At 38.0% G+C, this 18,023-nt stretch overlaps 2 protein-coding genes across 4 annotated transcripts; one reads left to right on the plus strand and one right to left on the minus strand.

The window, feature by feature from the left end:
* The first annotated feature begins 970 nt into the window (after positions 1-970).
* LOC137962303 (probable protein phosphatase 2C 33) lies at positions 971-11,208 on the plus strand. Of its 3 annotated transcripts, none has more exons than XM_068809091.1 (7): positions 971-1,483; positions 1,587-1,979; positions 2,205-2,540; positions 4,732-5,118; positions 5,237-5,354; positions 7,471-7,694; positions 10,443-11,208. In XM_068809091.1, exons 3-7 carry the CDS (start codon positions 2,286-2,288, stop codon positions 10,893-10,895), a joined length of 1,437 nt encoding a protein of 478 aa, XP_068665192.1. In that variant the 5' UTR covers positions 971-1,483; positions 1,587-1,979; positions 2,205-2,285; the 3' UTR covers positions 10,896-11,208. The 3 variants fall into 3 exon arrangements, with proteins under 3 accessions (XP_068665192.1, XP_068665193.1, XP_068665194.1); XM_068809092.1 differs by having other exon boundaries at positions 1,703-1,979; XM_068809093.1 differs by having other exon boundaries at positions 1,715-1,979.
* A 216-nt stretch (positions 11,209-11,424) lies between these two features.
* LOC137962549 (serine carboxypeptidase 1) lies at positions 11,425-16,437 on the minus strand. The gene is made up of 14 exons (XM_068809481.1): positions 16,214-16,437; positions 15,942-16,087; positions 15,596-15,672; positions 15,319-15,441; positions 15,062-15,164; positions 14,953-14,990; positions 14,776-14,877; positions 14,516-14,596; positions 14,124-14,369; positions 13,050-13,115; positions 12,844-12,965; positions 11,918-12,031; positions 11,784-11,829; positions 11,425-11,694 (listed from the first exon to the last, which is right to left on the minus strand). The coding sequence occupies exons 1-14, from the start codon at positions 16,342-16,344 to the stop codon at positions 11,611-11,613; spliced, it is 1,479 nt and encodes a 492-aa protein (XP_068665582.1). The 5' UTR covers positions 16,345-16,437; the 3' UTR covers positions 11,425-11,610.
* Positions 16,438-18,023: the final 1,586 nt, after the last annotated feature.

The following is an 18,023-nucleotide window of genomic DNA, read 5'->3' on the forward strand; positions in this document are numbered from 1 at the left end:
TCTGGATCAATCCGTCGATTGACTCTGTTGCTGATCAACTCCAAAAACACGTGGAATGTCCTCTTGCAGCCAGATACTAATCATTATTATAACAGGGTTTAAATTAAGAGACGGTTAATAAAAAATTAGGGGTGACGGGTTAGAGACGCTTGGTAACTCGCCCATGTGCACCTCACGTACCGCGCAAATTTAAAATAACGTTAATTGATTCAAGATTCTGCTCTTTCCAACATTCTTTTAACCACACGGTCTTGGTCTCCGTCTCGCTCTCGGGCACGTGTAACTATTCTTCAAGATAACGGTTGCCAGCTTTTGGATAATATTTATTTATTTAATGCTCAAATTGATATAATATCAATTATCAAATGGTTTTTAGTTTAAATAATTTTTCTTTTCTTGATTAAATCCCTTAAGTCGATTTGGATTAGATTAGCCATTGGCTTGACACATCTTGATAACATTTTCGTAATTTACATCGCAAAGACATCGGTCAGGTTTGGTAGACGCTGTTACCCTGCGAGGCTTCTCATTGAGACCCGCCCTTAGAGTGTTGACGTGGACCGCAGATTATCAGATTTATCCGTAATAAATCAATCTCGACCGTGCAAAGGGGCCTTTTTGTGGGTCCACAATATTCAGTTATTATTCCTTCCTGCTTTCAGTCGCAAGCGCTCGACGATCCATCCAATTATGAGACGCGGCTCCCTGAACCATCGCCTTTGCCTCGTGTGACTCGTCCATGGTAACTGACTCAGCCTGGTGACACGAAGCTGCAAGGTGAGTTTACGGGTGTGCATTCATCATCATCTCTGCCTGATTGATATACCGGATTTGCTCGGAGTGGGACAGAGAGGATGCGTAGAGAGCGCTGGTTTCGGATAAGACGGCAAAAACGGAAGAAAGAAATGATACAATCATAAATTAAAAGCGGAAAAGGAGGGGAAGGGGGGGGGGGGGGGGTTGGAATTCGCCAATTCGGAAGGAATAAATGAATTTAGAAAAAAAAAAATATTAATAGCGGAGTCTAAAAAGAGGAAAATACAGTGGACACTTGAGAGGGAGAAAGAAAAAAAATCGATTGTGTCAATCGAGAAACGGAACGCCATGCAAATGGAATCGAGAATGGCAACAGACGTAGAGTTTGATCCAGTCAATTTCTCTGAAGGTCGAAAGCGAAGGCTACCAGTTTCCTTATTTTCGTTCCAGATCTCGCCTGTCATTATTCGCTTCTCTCTCTAGGTTTGCCTCGTCGTCTTTTCGGTGCTTCGCTCGGTTAAGACGCTTCAGAATCGATTCGAACGCCTGCGGAAGATCTCTTAGTTGGGAGACAGATCTTTTTCTGGGTTTCGTCGGCGAGCGCGGATCCATTTGTGACGGATTTCCTTCTCTTGGTTTTCACGGCTACCAACTCTGGCCTGTCTTCGAATTTGGGGTTGTGGCGGGGATCCGTGTGCGTGTTGTCCTCTAGCAGGGGATTGTGGAGGTAGATTTCGTAGCACTTTGATTCATTTGGGCTTCCATCGTCGTCATTTCTTTTTTTTGGATTTGGCAATGATCGCGATAACGTTTTGGTATTGCACATGAAGGGGCCGATCGGGATCTCTTAAGCTGGTTGTCCTTGTGGACTTTGGAACGTTGTCAGTTTGCTTTTGGGCGATTTTGGTTCACAATTGGTCCGATAAGCTTGACTTTGTATTGCTAGTTGGAATTGCAGAACATCATTGTTGGCATCACTTGTTTCTGAACTCCAAGAATTCGCATGGTGCGGCCTGCCGGAGCAGGACTTTCCGCGGAGATAACTACTTCCCTTGCGAATGAAAATTTCATCCTCCATTTCCTACGGTTGTATCTCAGTTTCAGGCTTTCGGGTATCAAAAACAAATAGTAACGATTGTCAAGCACTTTTAGAGATTTCTAGCTTTATTCGTGATAATCAGTGGTGGGAATCCTGAAGACGGAGAAAAGCTGTTTGAGGAAAGGTGCATACATCTATTTTTTTTTTAATTTTTAATTTTTTTTATGGATCTAGTTTTTCTTTTAGCATCTCTTTTGGGAATTATGCAAAAGAAAAGCGGCCATATAGTCATATCTTTTTTAGTTATCGAAAAAGCCTTTAGAATCTGATCAGATTGAAATCAAGGAGTTTTATTATTTGGTCTTAAATAAATTGAATTGGTAAAGAAGATTTTTCTTGAGTGTTGCAGACGGATCCTCCAGTCGAAAATAGAGGCTTGAATTGCGCAGCTGGTCTGGATTGCATACTTGATTTCATCAGGGCCCTCAGGATGGGGTCCTGCTTATCGGCGGATGGGAGAAGCTCGATCTCCTATTCTTCGTCTTCGGCATCTGGGACCCACAAGGCGAGGAAGAACTCACGGAAGAGGCAGGCGTTTCGGGGTTCTTCATTTGATTCTAAAAGAGAAGAGCAGCTGCACAAAGTTCCCGGGCGAATGTTCTTGAATGGGGCTTGCAGTATTGCTTCATTGTTCACCCAACAGGGAAAGAAAGGGACCAATCAGGACGCTATGATTGTCTGGGAGGTTTGTTCCGGTTTTACCATTTCTTTTCAAGTTCTACTATTCTTCCATCACGCCTTTCCTATAGATTTTTCACTAATTTTGATATGATTCTTCAGTTTCACTACTCAATAGGTATAATTTTTTTATGATAACTATAAATGAGTTATTAATTGAGTACATGCTCGGGATTGGTTCGAGGCATTGTTACCTTGCTTCAAATTTGACTGTTTTGAGTTATGTTGAGCTTGTTATCTGTTTATCTTATCCCAACTTGTCTGGAAGTTTCTATTGTTTGTTTAAATCAACCTGGGAGGGTAAAGTTTCTTATATTGCAGTGGCGTGGATTGCTAATTGACATCTTTGTTGCTTCTTTTGTCATGATGTCAAAAAACCCAGAAGTAGTGGGCAGTCTGAACTTGGGGATGATTGCTTTCTGTGTTTGATCTTATATGTAATTTAGTGTTCCTTTCATACTTCTCTGTTCCCTTCTTATCTTTAGTCTGGGATCTGATGCACCACCATCTGAATCCCATCTGTCTTAAATTATTTGTTATACTTCAAATGCAGAACTCTTTCCAAATGCAAGTGTCGTTAACAATCAGTTGCTCTTATGCTTGCTCAGTTATTTTAAAATCTGATGGTAGGTTTTGATTGCCTCTTTGGAGTAACCAGTCCTTTAATGCCAGTAGTTGTTTGGTGTTATACTGCTTTTAGTTGGAGGAATAAGGATAGGGCCAATGCACACTAAAACAGAGTTTGCCTCTGGAGTCAGGATTAGTTTTTGCTGAAGCCAATTTCATTCTGTTACAGAATGTTCTGGTTGTCCTATGCTAAAAAAGTCTGAAACAGTTTGGAGCATCATTTAGAGATGTGGAATCACTGCCTTGATATCTAAGGCTGGCTTTCCCGAAATTTATTACCTTAGCAAACTTTTAATTTCTTTTTCAGTTGCTAATGACATAAAAAAGTTTCTTCTTTGGCTTTCTGGTACTCATAATTTGGAAAAGGAAACAAAAAGGAAAAAGACAGAGAGGGAACCATGATCAAAGAGTCATGCCTGCTAAATGACTGATAGCGCATTAATTGTTATATGCTAAGGTCCAGAACGCTCTCCTCTAATAAAGCATGTCTACAAGTTCTTATTCATAAGGAGTCGACTTCATCAGCATATGATTACACTCAAAGACCACAACATACTTTATTGACGGATTTTCTGGTGAAGATAAAATTGGTAGTCGACTCTTGGGAGTGTTTGCTTGTCAGATAGGCCTATTAGAAGCTTTCAATGAGGTTTTATAAGTATTATTGGATTGGACATTCTTCAAAATAATATTTTCTTAATGAGCAAAGTTGGCTGTTGATAGATTTGAGTCCATCACATTAGGATGCCTCAAAACAGTTCCCTGACTTCCACTCAAAGTAAGATGACATAGAGTTGGGAGAGCCAGCACATAGTGCAGTAAGCTGCTGAAAAGAGGCTAGGAAGTCTATGCTTACTATCTTCTCTATGTAAGCTCAAACTCAATTAGGAGTTGTGAACTTTATGCTATCATTACATGTGTAAATATGAATTATACATCAGCTGGCTAGCTCTGCCTAGTAAACTCTGATTTAATTAATGAGGCAGTGATTGATCGTTCCTTTTGATAAGAAAACTGCACTCTCCTTGATTGATGACCAGAGGTTTGAATGTAGAACAGGAGTTATTTGAGCCTGTCTGTTTCATGATTCTGTTACCTTCATTATCTCCTGTAGAGGGTAATATTTTCTTTTAAAATCTTCACTTCATTGATGAAACTTATCAGAAAGTGTGCTGCCGGCAATTTTTCAAAATCCACCAATTTATCTCATATGTTTCCCTGGATAATGAACAGAAAACTTTCAATGCTGTCCATATGTTTCCTCTCTCTGTCTTTCTCTCTTATACGTATACGTATACATATCTATATTGAATTGTTACTCGCTGATACATCAACCAGAACGTGAAGAAAAACATGAATCATATGACAATTTGCAATCTATGTTGCCTTTTTTGGTCTCTTGAGAATAAACTAAGGTGGTTAATATTTGGTAAATGAATCTACTGAATTCACTGAAACAAAGGGAACACACTGTTTTAGAACTTCAGATTGTTTCATTTCTGGTTATTTATCTTCTGAGAAATTATTGTTTATTTAGAGCTGCTGAAAAGTCAATAATAAAATGCTTTCAGAATTTTGGTTCAAGGACGGACACTGTTTTTTGTGGAGTATTTGATGGTCATGGCCCCTTTGGCCACATGGTAGCTAGAAGAGTAAGGGATTCTCTTCCTTTAAAGCTAAGTAACCATTGGGAAGTCAACATAGGCCAAGATGGGGGTTCAAGACCAGACAACAGCAGTGCTGGGGGAAGCATGAATTCTGAAGAAACTGCCTCTCTCTGCTTGGAAGAGGAGATGAGGTGCACAGATCTCAAAGAAAGTGAGAACCATCCTGATATATTTACGACTCTGCAAGAATCATTTCTGAAGGCTTTTAAGATTATGGATAAGGAACTTAAAGTCCACCCACATATTGATTGCTTCTGCAGTGGGACCACAGCTGTTACCTTGATCAAGCAGGTGATAATGTACATCAATCTTGAATATAGTTAATTTTCTTAATTTTTGAAAGAGAATAAGGAAGCTCATTATACTTCGATTTTTTCTTGATCAAATCTGGTCCACTTCTCTTATGCAGGGTCCGCATCTTGTTATTGGAAATGTTGGAGACTCAAGAGCAGTTATGGGGACAAGAGATCAAGATGACTCGTTGATTCCAGTTCAGTTAACAGTGGACCTGAAACCAAATCTTCCAAGTTGGTCTCCCCTACCTTTACTCATTGAAATTTATTTAATTGTCTCCATGAAAGCCTCTGATCATAATCATTTCTACACTTGTGGTTTGGGCCTTTGGCTCAATGGCCACTATTTTTTATTTTTTTTGGGAGGGGGTTGATGTAGTACATGGCTCACTTTTCGAAGAAGAAAATCATCCTAACCAATTGAAGATATATAAAAGAAAGAAGAAGAAAAGAAAAGAAGAAGACTGAATTACACTTGTTTCTACTTCTGGAAAGTTACTATTTTAGGAAAGTACTTTATATTAGTATTTTCTGTCAAGGGGAAGTTGGCAAGTTTCTGCTTTTATCAGTTTCCTATTTTTTTAATAAGTCGCAATTAGGAGTAGTCAATTTAAGAAAGTAATAAACTGTTCGTTGTTGGTAGCGTCTATTTAAATTAATTGCTGAATTCTTTTCCAGAAAGTGGTTTTTTAATTTAGTAAGTCACAATTCAATTACAATTTGGAGGTTTAGTCCTAGGAAAGTTCTATTTTGCTGATGTAACTTACTTTGGCAAGTTTTTAGATGTTTTTGAGTCTATAAATAGGTGAACCTGCTGTAAGTTTTTGCCTGTGGTTCTTGCCTGGGGTATTGGGTTCAACATGAAAAAAATAATTTCAAAATTTTGAAAGATGGTTAAATGTGCTTTAGAAACAGGAAACTTGTGCAATAGCCACTGTTGATAAAATGTTGCTAGAATTGATACAAAATTTGGCAACGTACATTTGACTGTTGAAGTTTCAACACTTAAAATCCAGATTAATTACATCTTGAAAAGTCTCATTGTACTGTCCTTTTTTTGGGTTGGGGGTGGGTGTTTCGTGGTATACTAGTGATAAGTGAACCATTATGAAGCTGGATGAACTTTGGGTTACTATTAAAGAAAAACTGATTACAAGACTAGGTAACAAGGGGAACAACCCAGTACATAAATACTCAGATCTTTTAAAGGTTTTCCTTGTACCTATATTAGATATAAAAGCTGATTTGTTGGGATTCAGTGAAAAATCTGAGTGTCAATTAGCTCATGGAGGATTTACTGCCCCATGATATCTAAAGGGCCACATGAATCTTAATATGTTCATATTGGTCATCAACATGACAAAAATGTGTGTTCATATTTTTTGAATTGTAGGAATGTGTGTTTATACTTCAAGTCAACTTTTGAGTTTGTGGAGGACAGCCTCTGGTTCTCTGTTTTTAAAGATTGAAGCTGGCTAGGACCACTGTATGATCAACTATGTAGAGGCCAAATCCAAGAAAGATCTGAGTCAATGAGAAAGTTAGCAAATAGAGTAGGAGACGAGGTTTTCTATAATAAATGAGGTTAAAATTTTGCAGGCAAGTTAAGAATTTCACTGACATGCATAAAATAAAGCTTTCTAGTCCAATTGGTTTAAGTTCTATATTATTTTGTCAGCAGCATTTGCTTTTGTGGTTGAACCATAGAATCTATCTTATGGTGGTTTACTTCACAAATTTAAAATGTATTTTTGTTTCTCATCAACTCATCTCATCACAAAGTTTTTGTTTAGCCCTTTGTCTTGAAATGTCACGACTTGAAATATTACTAATTGCATCAGATGTTTCAAAAAATGAAATGGTAGAGAGGCTGGGGTAGAAAAATACGGCTGGTCACATTAGAAATTAGGATGTGGGGGATTGAGGACGGGGGTTGATCATCAGGGCTTGCTAATAGGTAGAAATTGTTTTCTTTCCTCCTATTTTTGATTGCATGTGTATGATCATCTTTTGGTCATGACAGTGGGGGTTTTCTGGATTTCATGTCATTTTCTTTATTTGCTTGTTCATTTGTCTAGAAATTAGCTATTTAAATAATAATAATAATAATAATTATTATTATTATTATTATTATTATTATTTTGGAAGAACAAGCTAAATTATTCTTGTTATATATAACTTGTCTGAATGTAAAGTTAAGAGTCAGAGTGTGCAATTTAATTTTGTATATATATTTTTAGTAACCATTAGTGGCTCCTAAATTGTCTTTCTGTAAAGACTGCTTAATAAGTGGTTCTTGTTGAAATGAAGCTGGATTATTTATGTCATACTAAATTAATTTTTTCAATAGGAGAGGCAGAGAGAATAAGGAGATGTAGAGGACGGGTTTTTGCTCTCCAGGATGAGCCAGAGGTGGCTAGAGTTTGGCTGCCTCATAATGATTCCCCTGGATTGGCAATGGCAAGGGCTTTTGGTGACTTTTGCCTCAAGGATTTTGGCCTGATATCCGTGCCTGAGATTTCCTATCACTACCTCACCGAGAAAGATGAATTCATCATCTTGGCTACTGATGGGGTATGTGCAATTCCTTGCCACTTGTTTTCTTTGAGATATTTATAGTATTGTTTTGTACTTGTTTATTCTATACATGCGCTCTACTTAATTATGACATGGGATTGGAGGAGTTTAGTTCCTGTGTGTTTTGAAAGAAATTTTGGATAATAAATAATATTTTTCTTACATTCTTTAATTCTTTGTCAGTTCAAATAAATTGAATGAGGACATAATGCAAAAAAAGCTCCATTTTATGCTAATGAAAAGTTCGTGCGAGATGTTCTTTTTTTATTATTTATGCTTCCTTTGTATAACTGATTACTTTTTGTAATATTAGACCCTTGTTTCTTTTGAGTGAGTCTCTTTTTCCTTTTTCAGAAAACTACTTTTTGAAAATGGGAGAGAATAATTATTATCATCATAAGCTTAGGAATTGTTTAGATTTTTTTTGACTTTATTGAGTATAATCGGTAAATAAATTTAGAAAACAAAGGTTATGAAAAGCAAATCAAAGAGGCCAGTGAGGGTACAACTTGTATTGCTTTAGAGGAGATTACTGATCGATTCTTATAGCAGTTTGTGAATTGGAGAAAAAAACGCTTTTTTTTAGTATGTTATAAGGTGTTATTTCTTAAAAGACTAGTAGTATATTAAAAAAATGAAAAACTCTTTCTATTAAAGTCTGAAAGAGGGTTAGGAGTAAAGCAATCGAATCCATGATCCGAGTGCTTCTCTTTTGAATACCTTTGCGAATTTGGCATTGAGAAGGCAGCCATGTGTGGACATATCCTATAGTGAAATATATGTATGTTGATTAAGTTTGGTACCCTCTACTTTGTATACCTAGAACAATTTTTTTTTAATAACTTTAAAGAGAACAAATATTGAGCAATAGACTTCTCAACTGGCTAATCATTTTGGGATAAAACCGGGTTCGATCTTAACATGAAATCAAAGCTGAACATCTGCACGGATTGAGTCAAGTTTTGTACCCCATCTTATTGTCTTCGTCTCAAGCCCGTTATCCGTATGAGTAAACCTGAATATGAGGGGGGAGTGTCTATGAGAAAGTCCTACATTGGCCATCACTTGGACAGTTTGGACCCTCAAAGATCACTCATTTCATATCATGTGCAGTGAAAGAAGCAATCCTCACTATTGGCCGCCAATTGCGTGTGAGGGTCCTGACTTAAAAAAAACTAGTAAGCTGTATGGTGAACAACCTAAGACTGTTGATTACTTGTTCCTTTGGTGCACTTTTTCTTGGAGCGTATGAGATGTCTTCATCCTTGAGTTTGGTCTTCAATTATAGTTTCCCTCATTTACCTGTATCTTTGAAGTCGTCTCTTGGGAAAATTGGTGAGAATTTTGGGTGTTGTTTGTTGTTGCCATTAGATGGAACTTGTGGAAAGAGTGAATGAAAGGACATTGGTGGTGGACAAAACTGATTCAGGGCATGATTGAGGTGTTTGATGCATTGTATTTACTTCTGGGCCAATAAAATTCAGGAGAACTTCCATTTTTCTAGCTCTTTAATTAGAAGAAGTTGATGGTTTATTATTAACACAACTTGTTAACACCAACCCCGTTTCCTAGATTACTCTGCCTGAGGATTGGGTAAAGCTCAATTTTAATGGTAGTTTGAGGGGTAATCCAGAGCTAGTTGGGGGCCATGTTGTTGTTAGAAGCTCATCGGGTATCTTTATTTCTCTTTTTGCTCCATTTGGTCAATGTGACCCCATGGTGGAGGAACTGAGGGCCGTTCTCCCATGACTTAGGCTCTATGGTCAGATAGTTTCCTTGCCTCTCAATCTAGATGGCGACTTGCTGATGGTCATTAGTTGGGCCTCGGGGAAGAAGACCTCCAGGCTACCACTTGATGTATTTTAACAAAAAAAAATTATATTTTTAATACTTTGAACTTTAGTTGGAACCACACCCCTGGAAATGCTAACGGGATTGCTCATTCTCTATGGCGTTTATTGGCTGTTGGTCACTATTGGGAAGAACTCCCTATTTGACCTTGGGGAAAACCCCCAGGCTGCTAATTGTTATATTTTATTTTATTCGATTTCTTTGGTATTTTTAGTAGCCCCCAGGCTTCCACTTGATATCTTTTATTTTTTATTTTTTGATGTTTTTAATACTTTGAACATTAGTTTGGAACCGTCCCTGGAAATGCAAAAGAGATCGCTTATTTTTAGGGTGTTTCTGAGCAGCAGCTCACTATTGGGAACAGCTCCCTATTTGTTTGTAGGCTTTTCTTTTCTGAACTCTTGCTTGTATAAATCTCTTTCTAGAGTAATGGAATTGTTTATCTCATTGTTATCAAAAAGGATTTTGGACCTGCTCTTTTCTGCTAGAGTCTCTTAGTAGAACTAGCCTAAACCTGCAATCTCTTTTAGATTATTTTGAAACTTGAAGCTAGAGTTTGGAAGAAAGGTGTCTTTAGGATTGTGAGTATTGAACCAACCCCTGGTGAAAGAAGGCCGCTTGAGAGGGGGGTATTCCTACTCTGACTCGGATACATGAAAATCTGAATTGAATTGGCCGAGTTGGAACACGCCAGTCCAGTAACCCCTCTCTACAACTCGACTTGCCCAGTACAAAGTCTGATCCAACTCACCAGAGTCGTGAGTTGACTTAGTGAGTCGGAAAACCATGCTTGAGAGTTCAAAGAACTTGGCAGGAGTGTTTATTTGCAAAGAATCTTTTCAAGTGGAGTAAGGTCTTTAATGTGTTTTATTCTCAAACCTCTTTATTTTACAGATATGGGATGTGCTATCAAACAAAGAAGTGGTGGACATAGTTGCCTCTGCCCCAGCTAGGTCTTCAGCAGCGAAGGCCCTGGTTGAATCAGCAGTGAGGGCTTGGAAATACAAGTACCCTACATCTAAGATTGACGATTGTGCTGTAGTTTGCCTCTTTCTGAATTCTAATGTGGATGGTTCTTCTACTGATATTTCCAAAACCAAAGAACTGGGGTCAACAAATGAATGTGCCAGGAGTGGTGGGACGAGTCAAGAAACTTTTGACCCCATAATGTTGAACCAAAGGGAGATAAGCCTTGAAGAAGGTGGTGATGTAGAAGTTCAGGAACACGAATCTGAAAATGATGCAAAGAGCAAGGAGGAATGGCTGGCTTTAGAAGGAGTCGCACGCGTGAACACTTTATTGGCTCTACCAAGGTTTGTTCCTGGAAGAGACATTGGAAGGCCATGAGAAGCTTCCCAAGGGACCTGGCAGAAGTTTAGATTGGCGGTTTTGTTTTTCTGCTATTTATTTATTTAAAATTTTGTTCCCTTTACACCCAATGTGTTTAAGGGAGGTTTAATTGTTGTTTTTGAAGAGATGGATCCAGCTTTATTAGTGTCTGGGTATCCATCACCCTTATCTTTTTCCCTTCATCCTCTCTCTTTTTTCCTTCATTCTGTTTGGCTTGGGTGAAAATGGAATTGGATTTTTGTTCTTGTAAAGACCAAAGTGATCTTTGTTTAAATGCGTTTGTACCTTAATAATAATGTATTTAGCTGGAGGTGGGACTCGGGTAATTTTTCCTGTTTCCGCACTAGTCAGGACAAGCATTCATAGGATCGACTTGTTGGTCGCCAAGTTTTTCGTACTCGACAAAGACACAAATTGCAAGAAAACAGTGCTTCTTCGCCTAATGTTTTACCTGAAAAATATGCGGTAAATGGGTAGACAATCTAAACATATTCAGTTCTACGATGGAATGTTAAGCTTTTTTATTACTAAAGCTCGGGACAACCAAGCGATTTTATTTCAGGACTAGTGCAGGTTTTCTTTTTTTTTTTCAACTGGACACTGGACTTGTACAATAATAGATTTTACATTCTAAGCCAATAGTGAACGATTATCTTCCCATGTACCAAATAATTAATCGGAGAGGTGAGGTTTAATAAAGACAATTTACTTCCTAGACACGGCTCCCAGCCAACCACCGGCTGTAGAAGGCCAATGCTTCCTGGGGTTTGTACTCCGGCACGGTGTGTCCAGCCCCCTGCACGAGAAAAAAAAAAAAAAAAAGTGAATGACCGACCACTTTCAATGACGGATTTTTGTGTCCACTAAAGAGGGCTCTTCAGTTACCTTAATAGTGAGGAAGGTGAGGTTGTTTGCATACCCTTGAGTATACCTGAAAAAGGAGGCTCATAAATAACAACCCTAGACCATGCATGAGTACATCCTACTGAATTTTAATAGAAATGAAATTGATAACATACCCGGCAACTTGTTCATTAAAAAACCAAGGTCTCCATTCATCAATAACTTGATATCCCATTGACCTAGTCCATGCTTCACTTCCAGTGAATGGAACACACATGTCATGGTCGCCACTGCCAATAACAGAAATGAACCAATATGTCAGATGTGACGAGCAAACACTTACATGTTTCCTTTGTGTAGAGTTGGCTAATGAATTGAAACAGAATCATGATCTCTGCCTAGATGATTCTCTGGCATTTTAGGTCATTTTAGCAACATCAGTCATGCAGATTTCCTCAATAACTTATATATGTTAACGATCTTATCTGTTCTCAGATATAGCTATTAATAAAAATACAACTAAATCAGAAGGAGAATTCTCGCCCCCTCTAGTCTACATGACAAAACTTCAGCTCAATCCAACATAATTTATCTGCTATGTGACTTTTGAAAAGATTCAACTTGTGAGTTCTTTCATGAATAAATTATTCTCATCCACGTATTCACAATGAAAATGCTCAATAGCTATATATAACTATTAGAAGATTCAACTTCACTTCTCTTTAAGACAACGATACTTCTGTTTTAGGCAACAATAACTTACTTTCAAGAACCAAGGATAGCTCACTTTGAAGAAACTAACAGTGCCCTTGCCTGATCAAGTTTACTCCAGCATTTTGCAGTTCTTTTATAATGAACTAAACAAATAGACTGTAGCTATGAAGCAGATAGGTTGGACAAACAGAAGAAATGGTCCATCAGGTTATGATTGCTCTTGTTAACTTTTATTTGTAAGTGAACTTGTTGAAGCTTGCTATGTTGGAAACTCCCAGTACATGTTTTTTTTTTTTTTAATCAGAGATCTTAAAACCATCTTTGAAATATGACAATAAAAATAAGAAGCACGATATAAAAGAAAGACAGTCCTAGTCTGGAGGAGCACCTGAATATAAGTGCACGGTAGCCTGTAGTTGTTAGGTTTTTGTGGTACTTTATCATGCTTCCAGCATCGTGGTAATAATTAATTTTGCTAGTGCACAAATCCCAGGAGCCAGCGACATTTTTCTGGGGCAGAAAAAGAAACAAACAGAATAAGGTTCAATTCCAAGGATCTATTCAGTAGCGTGATCTGAGAAGATTTGAAAATACCGGTTGGGCATGGATAGCGCTTCTCACTGCTTCATTGTTCAACCATGCAGTTGCAACTTCATCATCCTACATGTAAAGAAACACTAATTAGAGAGAATTAAAATCCTATATTTAAAGAAACACTAATTTGAGAAAATTAAAAGAAAAAGTAGCAGACACACTCTCAGCCTTTTCAACAAGTGGTATTCCATGACACTGGATTGCAAGGAAAACTTATGCTTTTACATGAGGAACTGGGGACAGAGGATCAATGGAGAGAACGAGTTCTTTTATTTTATTTTATTTGCTTTTTTATTTAAAACATGTAACAACTAGCAAACACTACCCAAAAGCTTTCCTGGAGCAACAAGGGGAAAGACAGGAGGCAATAAGAGAAGCAAAGACTCAGTTTTGGTCTAGTTTGGCATCTTGTTACAAAATGTTAAGAGAAAAGAATAGTTCACAATTAGGACACAGATTGGCAAATCTGCTGAAATGAACAATATGACCACAGTTACTATGTATTTACAGGAAACTGATTAGCAGAGGAAAACATTAACCATGCTTTTTTTTTTTTTTTTTTTTTGAAGAGGGTATAACTATGTTTTATTTACTAGTCACATGGACTCATATACTTTCCCTGCTAAAGAATGTTACAGTAGCCCCTCGGATTTGCCAACATCCAGGCTCCCTGTTGCAGCTATTGAGCTAAATCCGTTGACTTGGCCCTTAGGAGTATCGTTTTTTCATTTTCCTTGTCACAAACTGATTGAACATGTTATATTCAAATAAAAAATATTCATCACATACACATATATAGTCTATTAAAATTCCTATCTTCCTTTACAATTTATTTCTTTTTTATCTCTTTCTTTCAATGCCTTGTTTCCTATTTCCACTTTTTTTATGTGGCATCAACCAATCAGAGGTTGGCACACTATATAAGAAAATATTTTACTTCGAGGGTACAAGTTAGGTTAGAAATACATTTTGTAAAGCATAGAAATACATGAAGAACTTGTTGCTTCAATTTGAATGATTAAAAGTATGGTGATTAGAATTTGTACATGCAATAAAAGCAATTTGAGCACTCACAGTGCAGGGAACTTCCCCTGTACCAAGCCCAAGCTCTGGCCATGTTGGAACTCTTCCAGCTTTCACTGGAGCTCTTACAGGCCAAGAACGGCCAAACATCCTTTTTCTCACAGGAAGAGGCCTCACAGTTTCACCAAGCTGCCTAAAACTAGATGGCAATCTGTTGTTATCATTCACAATATTTAATGTTGAAGGGCTGTGGTAACAAGGTTCAAGGATGTCATAGATGTTGAGATCATCCAGTCCCTGCATTCAATCACAAAAAACAATAACTTTGTAAAACATAGCAGCCAGTAGATATAGTAAAAACAAAAATAAATAATAATAGGAAAAGAAATTCCACAACTGGGGCAGCCAAATAAGCACAAGTTTGTATAACTGTGCTTCTATACCTTATCAACCTTGCTTAGTTTACTCTCACAGCTTTCATTGATTGGATTCCAGTAGGTTCCTTGACAAGCAGAGTTTACCTCCTGTGAAGGTATCATTTCAGAAATAACGTAATTTGCTGCATACCATTATAGGCACAATAGAAGAAGAGATTAAACAAGGTTTCACATGGTGTGATAGCCTTCTATACTGATAATGCCTCATGGATCAAGTTGATTGATTCATGGGACTACATCCTTCCAGCTCCAAATGAGGGAATCACCTGAAATAGATCATCAGATATAAGACCCATTCCATGTGCAAATGGTACCAGAGCATTTCCATCAAATACTGTGTCCGTGACTCCATTTCCCACCATGTAACCCTGGACAAACACACATGACTTAATAGGCACATTCAGCTACAGTAGAAAAATAAAATTTACATCCAAAGAACTGACCTTTAGATTGATGATTGGCTTCACACCAGCATCAATTCCTGGAAGATTTGTTGAGTTAGCACAATATTTAATGAAAATGCAAAAGATCCACTTAATAACTGAAAGATACCTTTGGCCACTTCTGAGGCAAGAGTTGGCACATAGACTCCAGCATATGATTCGCCAGCAATGAAAAATGGATTTGAGAGGAATTCTGGATATAGTTCAAACCACTGCATGCAAAACAATCACAAAATATCTCAAGGTCTAATTAGTTGAAGAGCATAGCCGAGGTTTTGAGGAGATGGGAAGGGACACCAATCCAACTATCGTAAATGTATTGCCATGCAGAAGGATGATTGAATTTTACTGTTGATTTTTGCATACCTTTAGAAGAAACGTATGTGTATCTGATGCTGTCTTGAGATCTCCAGTACTGTAGTCTTCAGTATTGTCAGAGTACGACAACCCAACACCAGCTGGAGAGTCCAAATAGATAGTGCTAGAAACCTAAAAGTGAAATAGTCCATCTTTAAAGATTCAACCAGTGCAACTTCTAGGATGTTTACCGATTGTAAACAATTCTTGACCAAATTGTCAGATTGGGTTCATAAGATAAGCGAAAGAAAAGTCAGTAAGCCAGGCCCAGAGTCATGCACTTTACCTTGGACCAGCTGTAAGGATTCAGATGCAATTTTGGAAGAGCTCCCGATTCCTTGGCCGCCTCGAAATTGAATGGACCTGATGAATTTTCGAACATCAACACGAATTCCCAAGTGTCGAACTAGAAGATTATGAACTTTTGGTTATTATCTTTGGAAGAAAAAAAACAGAGAGTAGCTACTTCTGTTTTCATGTTTGATCCACCGAAAGAGCAGAGAATCATTGGAAAACATCAGAGAGTTCTACTAATAAATAAGTATCGGTAGCATATTACTTTAATCTCTCTTATGCACTTCAGCAAGGGAGAATATTGGCCAAAAAGCGAGAGGTTCATCATTATCATTTACCGTGCTCATACACAAAGCCGTCGAAGCTGGAGCAGCCAGGGCCGCCATTGAGCCATAGAACAACTGGGCCCTTCGCAGGATTGCCTTCGGATTCCACGAAATAGTAGAAAAGATTTTTTCCGCTCTCACCAGTTATGTTCACGTACCTTCAAAACGCAGATCATACTCACCATAATACCAAAAAGTTCACGCTAATTAAGAGACAAAAACAAACACACGACCGGGGACGGGAAGAAAAGAAAAAAAGAATCAGAGGAGGTAGAGAAGATTACCCGGCGTAATGTTTAGAAGGTAAGGTACCGTCGAAACCAGGGAGGTGAGTCACGAGGGCACTTTGAGGAGCCGATCCAGAGACACTGTTTAGAGTCCAAAGGATAGTGAGAAAAACAAGAATCGAAGGCATGCTGCTCACTGTGAGATCAAAGTTCAATCGAGGAGGGGCTTAAAATAAGGTAGCTGTAGTGGTGGACATAAGTCCTGTCAAGATATTGATGGTAACGCTTTTCCACAGTGAGCGTAAAGCTGGGAACTGAACCTAAAAGCAGGAAAGAGAGTAGCGGGAAAAAGGGAGAGTCACGCAACAGACATTGATTCCCTTGGAAGAAATGAAAGAAGGAAACTTGAGAGCGCGGGGCCGGTTTGCAACTTGCGGGAAGCCTCGTTAACTTTACCAGAAATATCGGAGCTCATTGTCAGGACGCCAACAGACCTTCCTTTCAAGTATGGATTTTTATGTTCGATCTGGACTGTAAAAAGACATAAAAATAAAAAATAAAACCCCAAAAGTAATTATGGTAATCGACCAAGAGAGGAACATGAACGACCCACTAAAAAAGACTACCTTCCAAGCAGCCCAATAACATCCAATTTGATTGGACAGAATGAGAAAACTCTTGGGAATCAATCATTTAGGCTAGCAGTGGAAAAAAACAAAAAGATGTTCAACACTACAAACAAGGCAAAAACATTTTGTTCCAATGCGACAGAATTGCTAACCATTTGACCAACTAGGAGAGAGAAAGCCGTTGAACAACTTGCCTAGAAGAGTAAAGCATCTGAGATCCTTGCAGTGTTGACATCATATACCTTGACATGAGAACAGGACTTGCTCCTGAAGCCTTCCTCGTAAGGGAAAGGTGGATTCCTGGAGCAAATGTCCAAATAGGTGTCGTTCTTCCACAAGGAAAAGAGCTCCTTCCGGGTGTTGAAATTCTTTGCTCGTTCAGCCAAAAACACCAGTTTCGTCCTGTCATTAATGGATCAAAGTATCAATATTACTCATCTAAATAAACAAAAATATACTGACAAGAATTTATTCATTTTTGCATGTAGTCCCACGTCCTTCTCAATATTATGAGAATATTTTGTAAGCTGAAAGGTTATTTTTGATAAGCTACAAATATAGGGGACGTTCAACGGGAGACTCCATTTTGAGTCTCATAAATTTCTCTTTTGCTTCCCATGTTTCTTTGTTTTTGCACCAAGCATTCTCAATCTTGTCTTCCTCTTTGATGCCAAGTTCAACTAAGCATCCAAGTCAGGTTTGTAAATAGAACTAGGGAGTATCCGATGTTAAGTACAATGAATCTTGCATTCTTTTTTTTTTTTGTGTGTGTGTGTTAAGAATGAAACACAAAGCCAAAAGGCTAAGGCATCAGATTTGTCGATGGTCTAAATCCAAATTGTGTTATGGAATATGGGCCCAAGCCCATACAATAAAGGAAGACCCATAAATCTAAGTGTGTAGAAGACGGGTTCAAACCCATAAGACCAAAGAAAAGGTCATAAGCCCATGCAGTGATGACATGATGGTACATAAAAAGTAATCTCATAAAGATAGCATCAATGTAATTAATTTATCATTTATGTCTCTTATTCACTCTTATTAGGGTGATGGGTATTCTTGTAATATTAATACTTAAAATATCTATAAATGCAACTTAAGCGAGAGGGTTTGGATGAAGTCCATTAACCCTAATCTTCCTCCTTTTTTTTTCATTAACCATGAAAAGTTATACTTGGTCAAGTTTATTAAGTTCTATCGTTATAGTCACCCATAGTTTTCAGGGAAAAAAAAAAACT

The sequence above is a fragment of the Aristolochia californica genome, unplaced genomic scaffold, assembly GCF_029961685.1.
Source record: "Aristolochia californica isolate CCGP_79_NKW_82.1479 unplaced genomic scaffold, dmAriCali1.0.hap1 SCAF_4, whole genome shotgun sequence".
Classification (NCBI taxonomy): domain Eukaryota; kingdom Viridiplantae; phylum Streptophyta; class Magnoliopsida; order Piperales; family Aristolochiaceae; genus Aristolochia; species Aristolochia californica.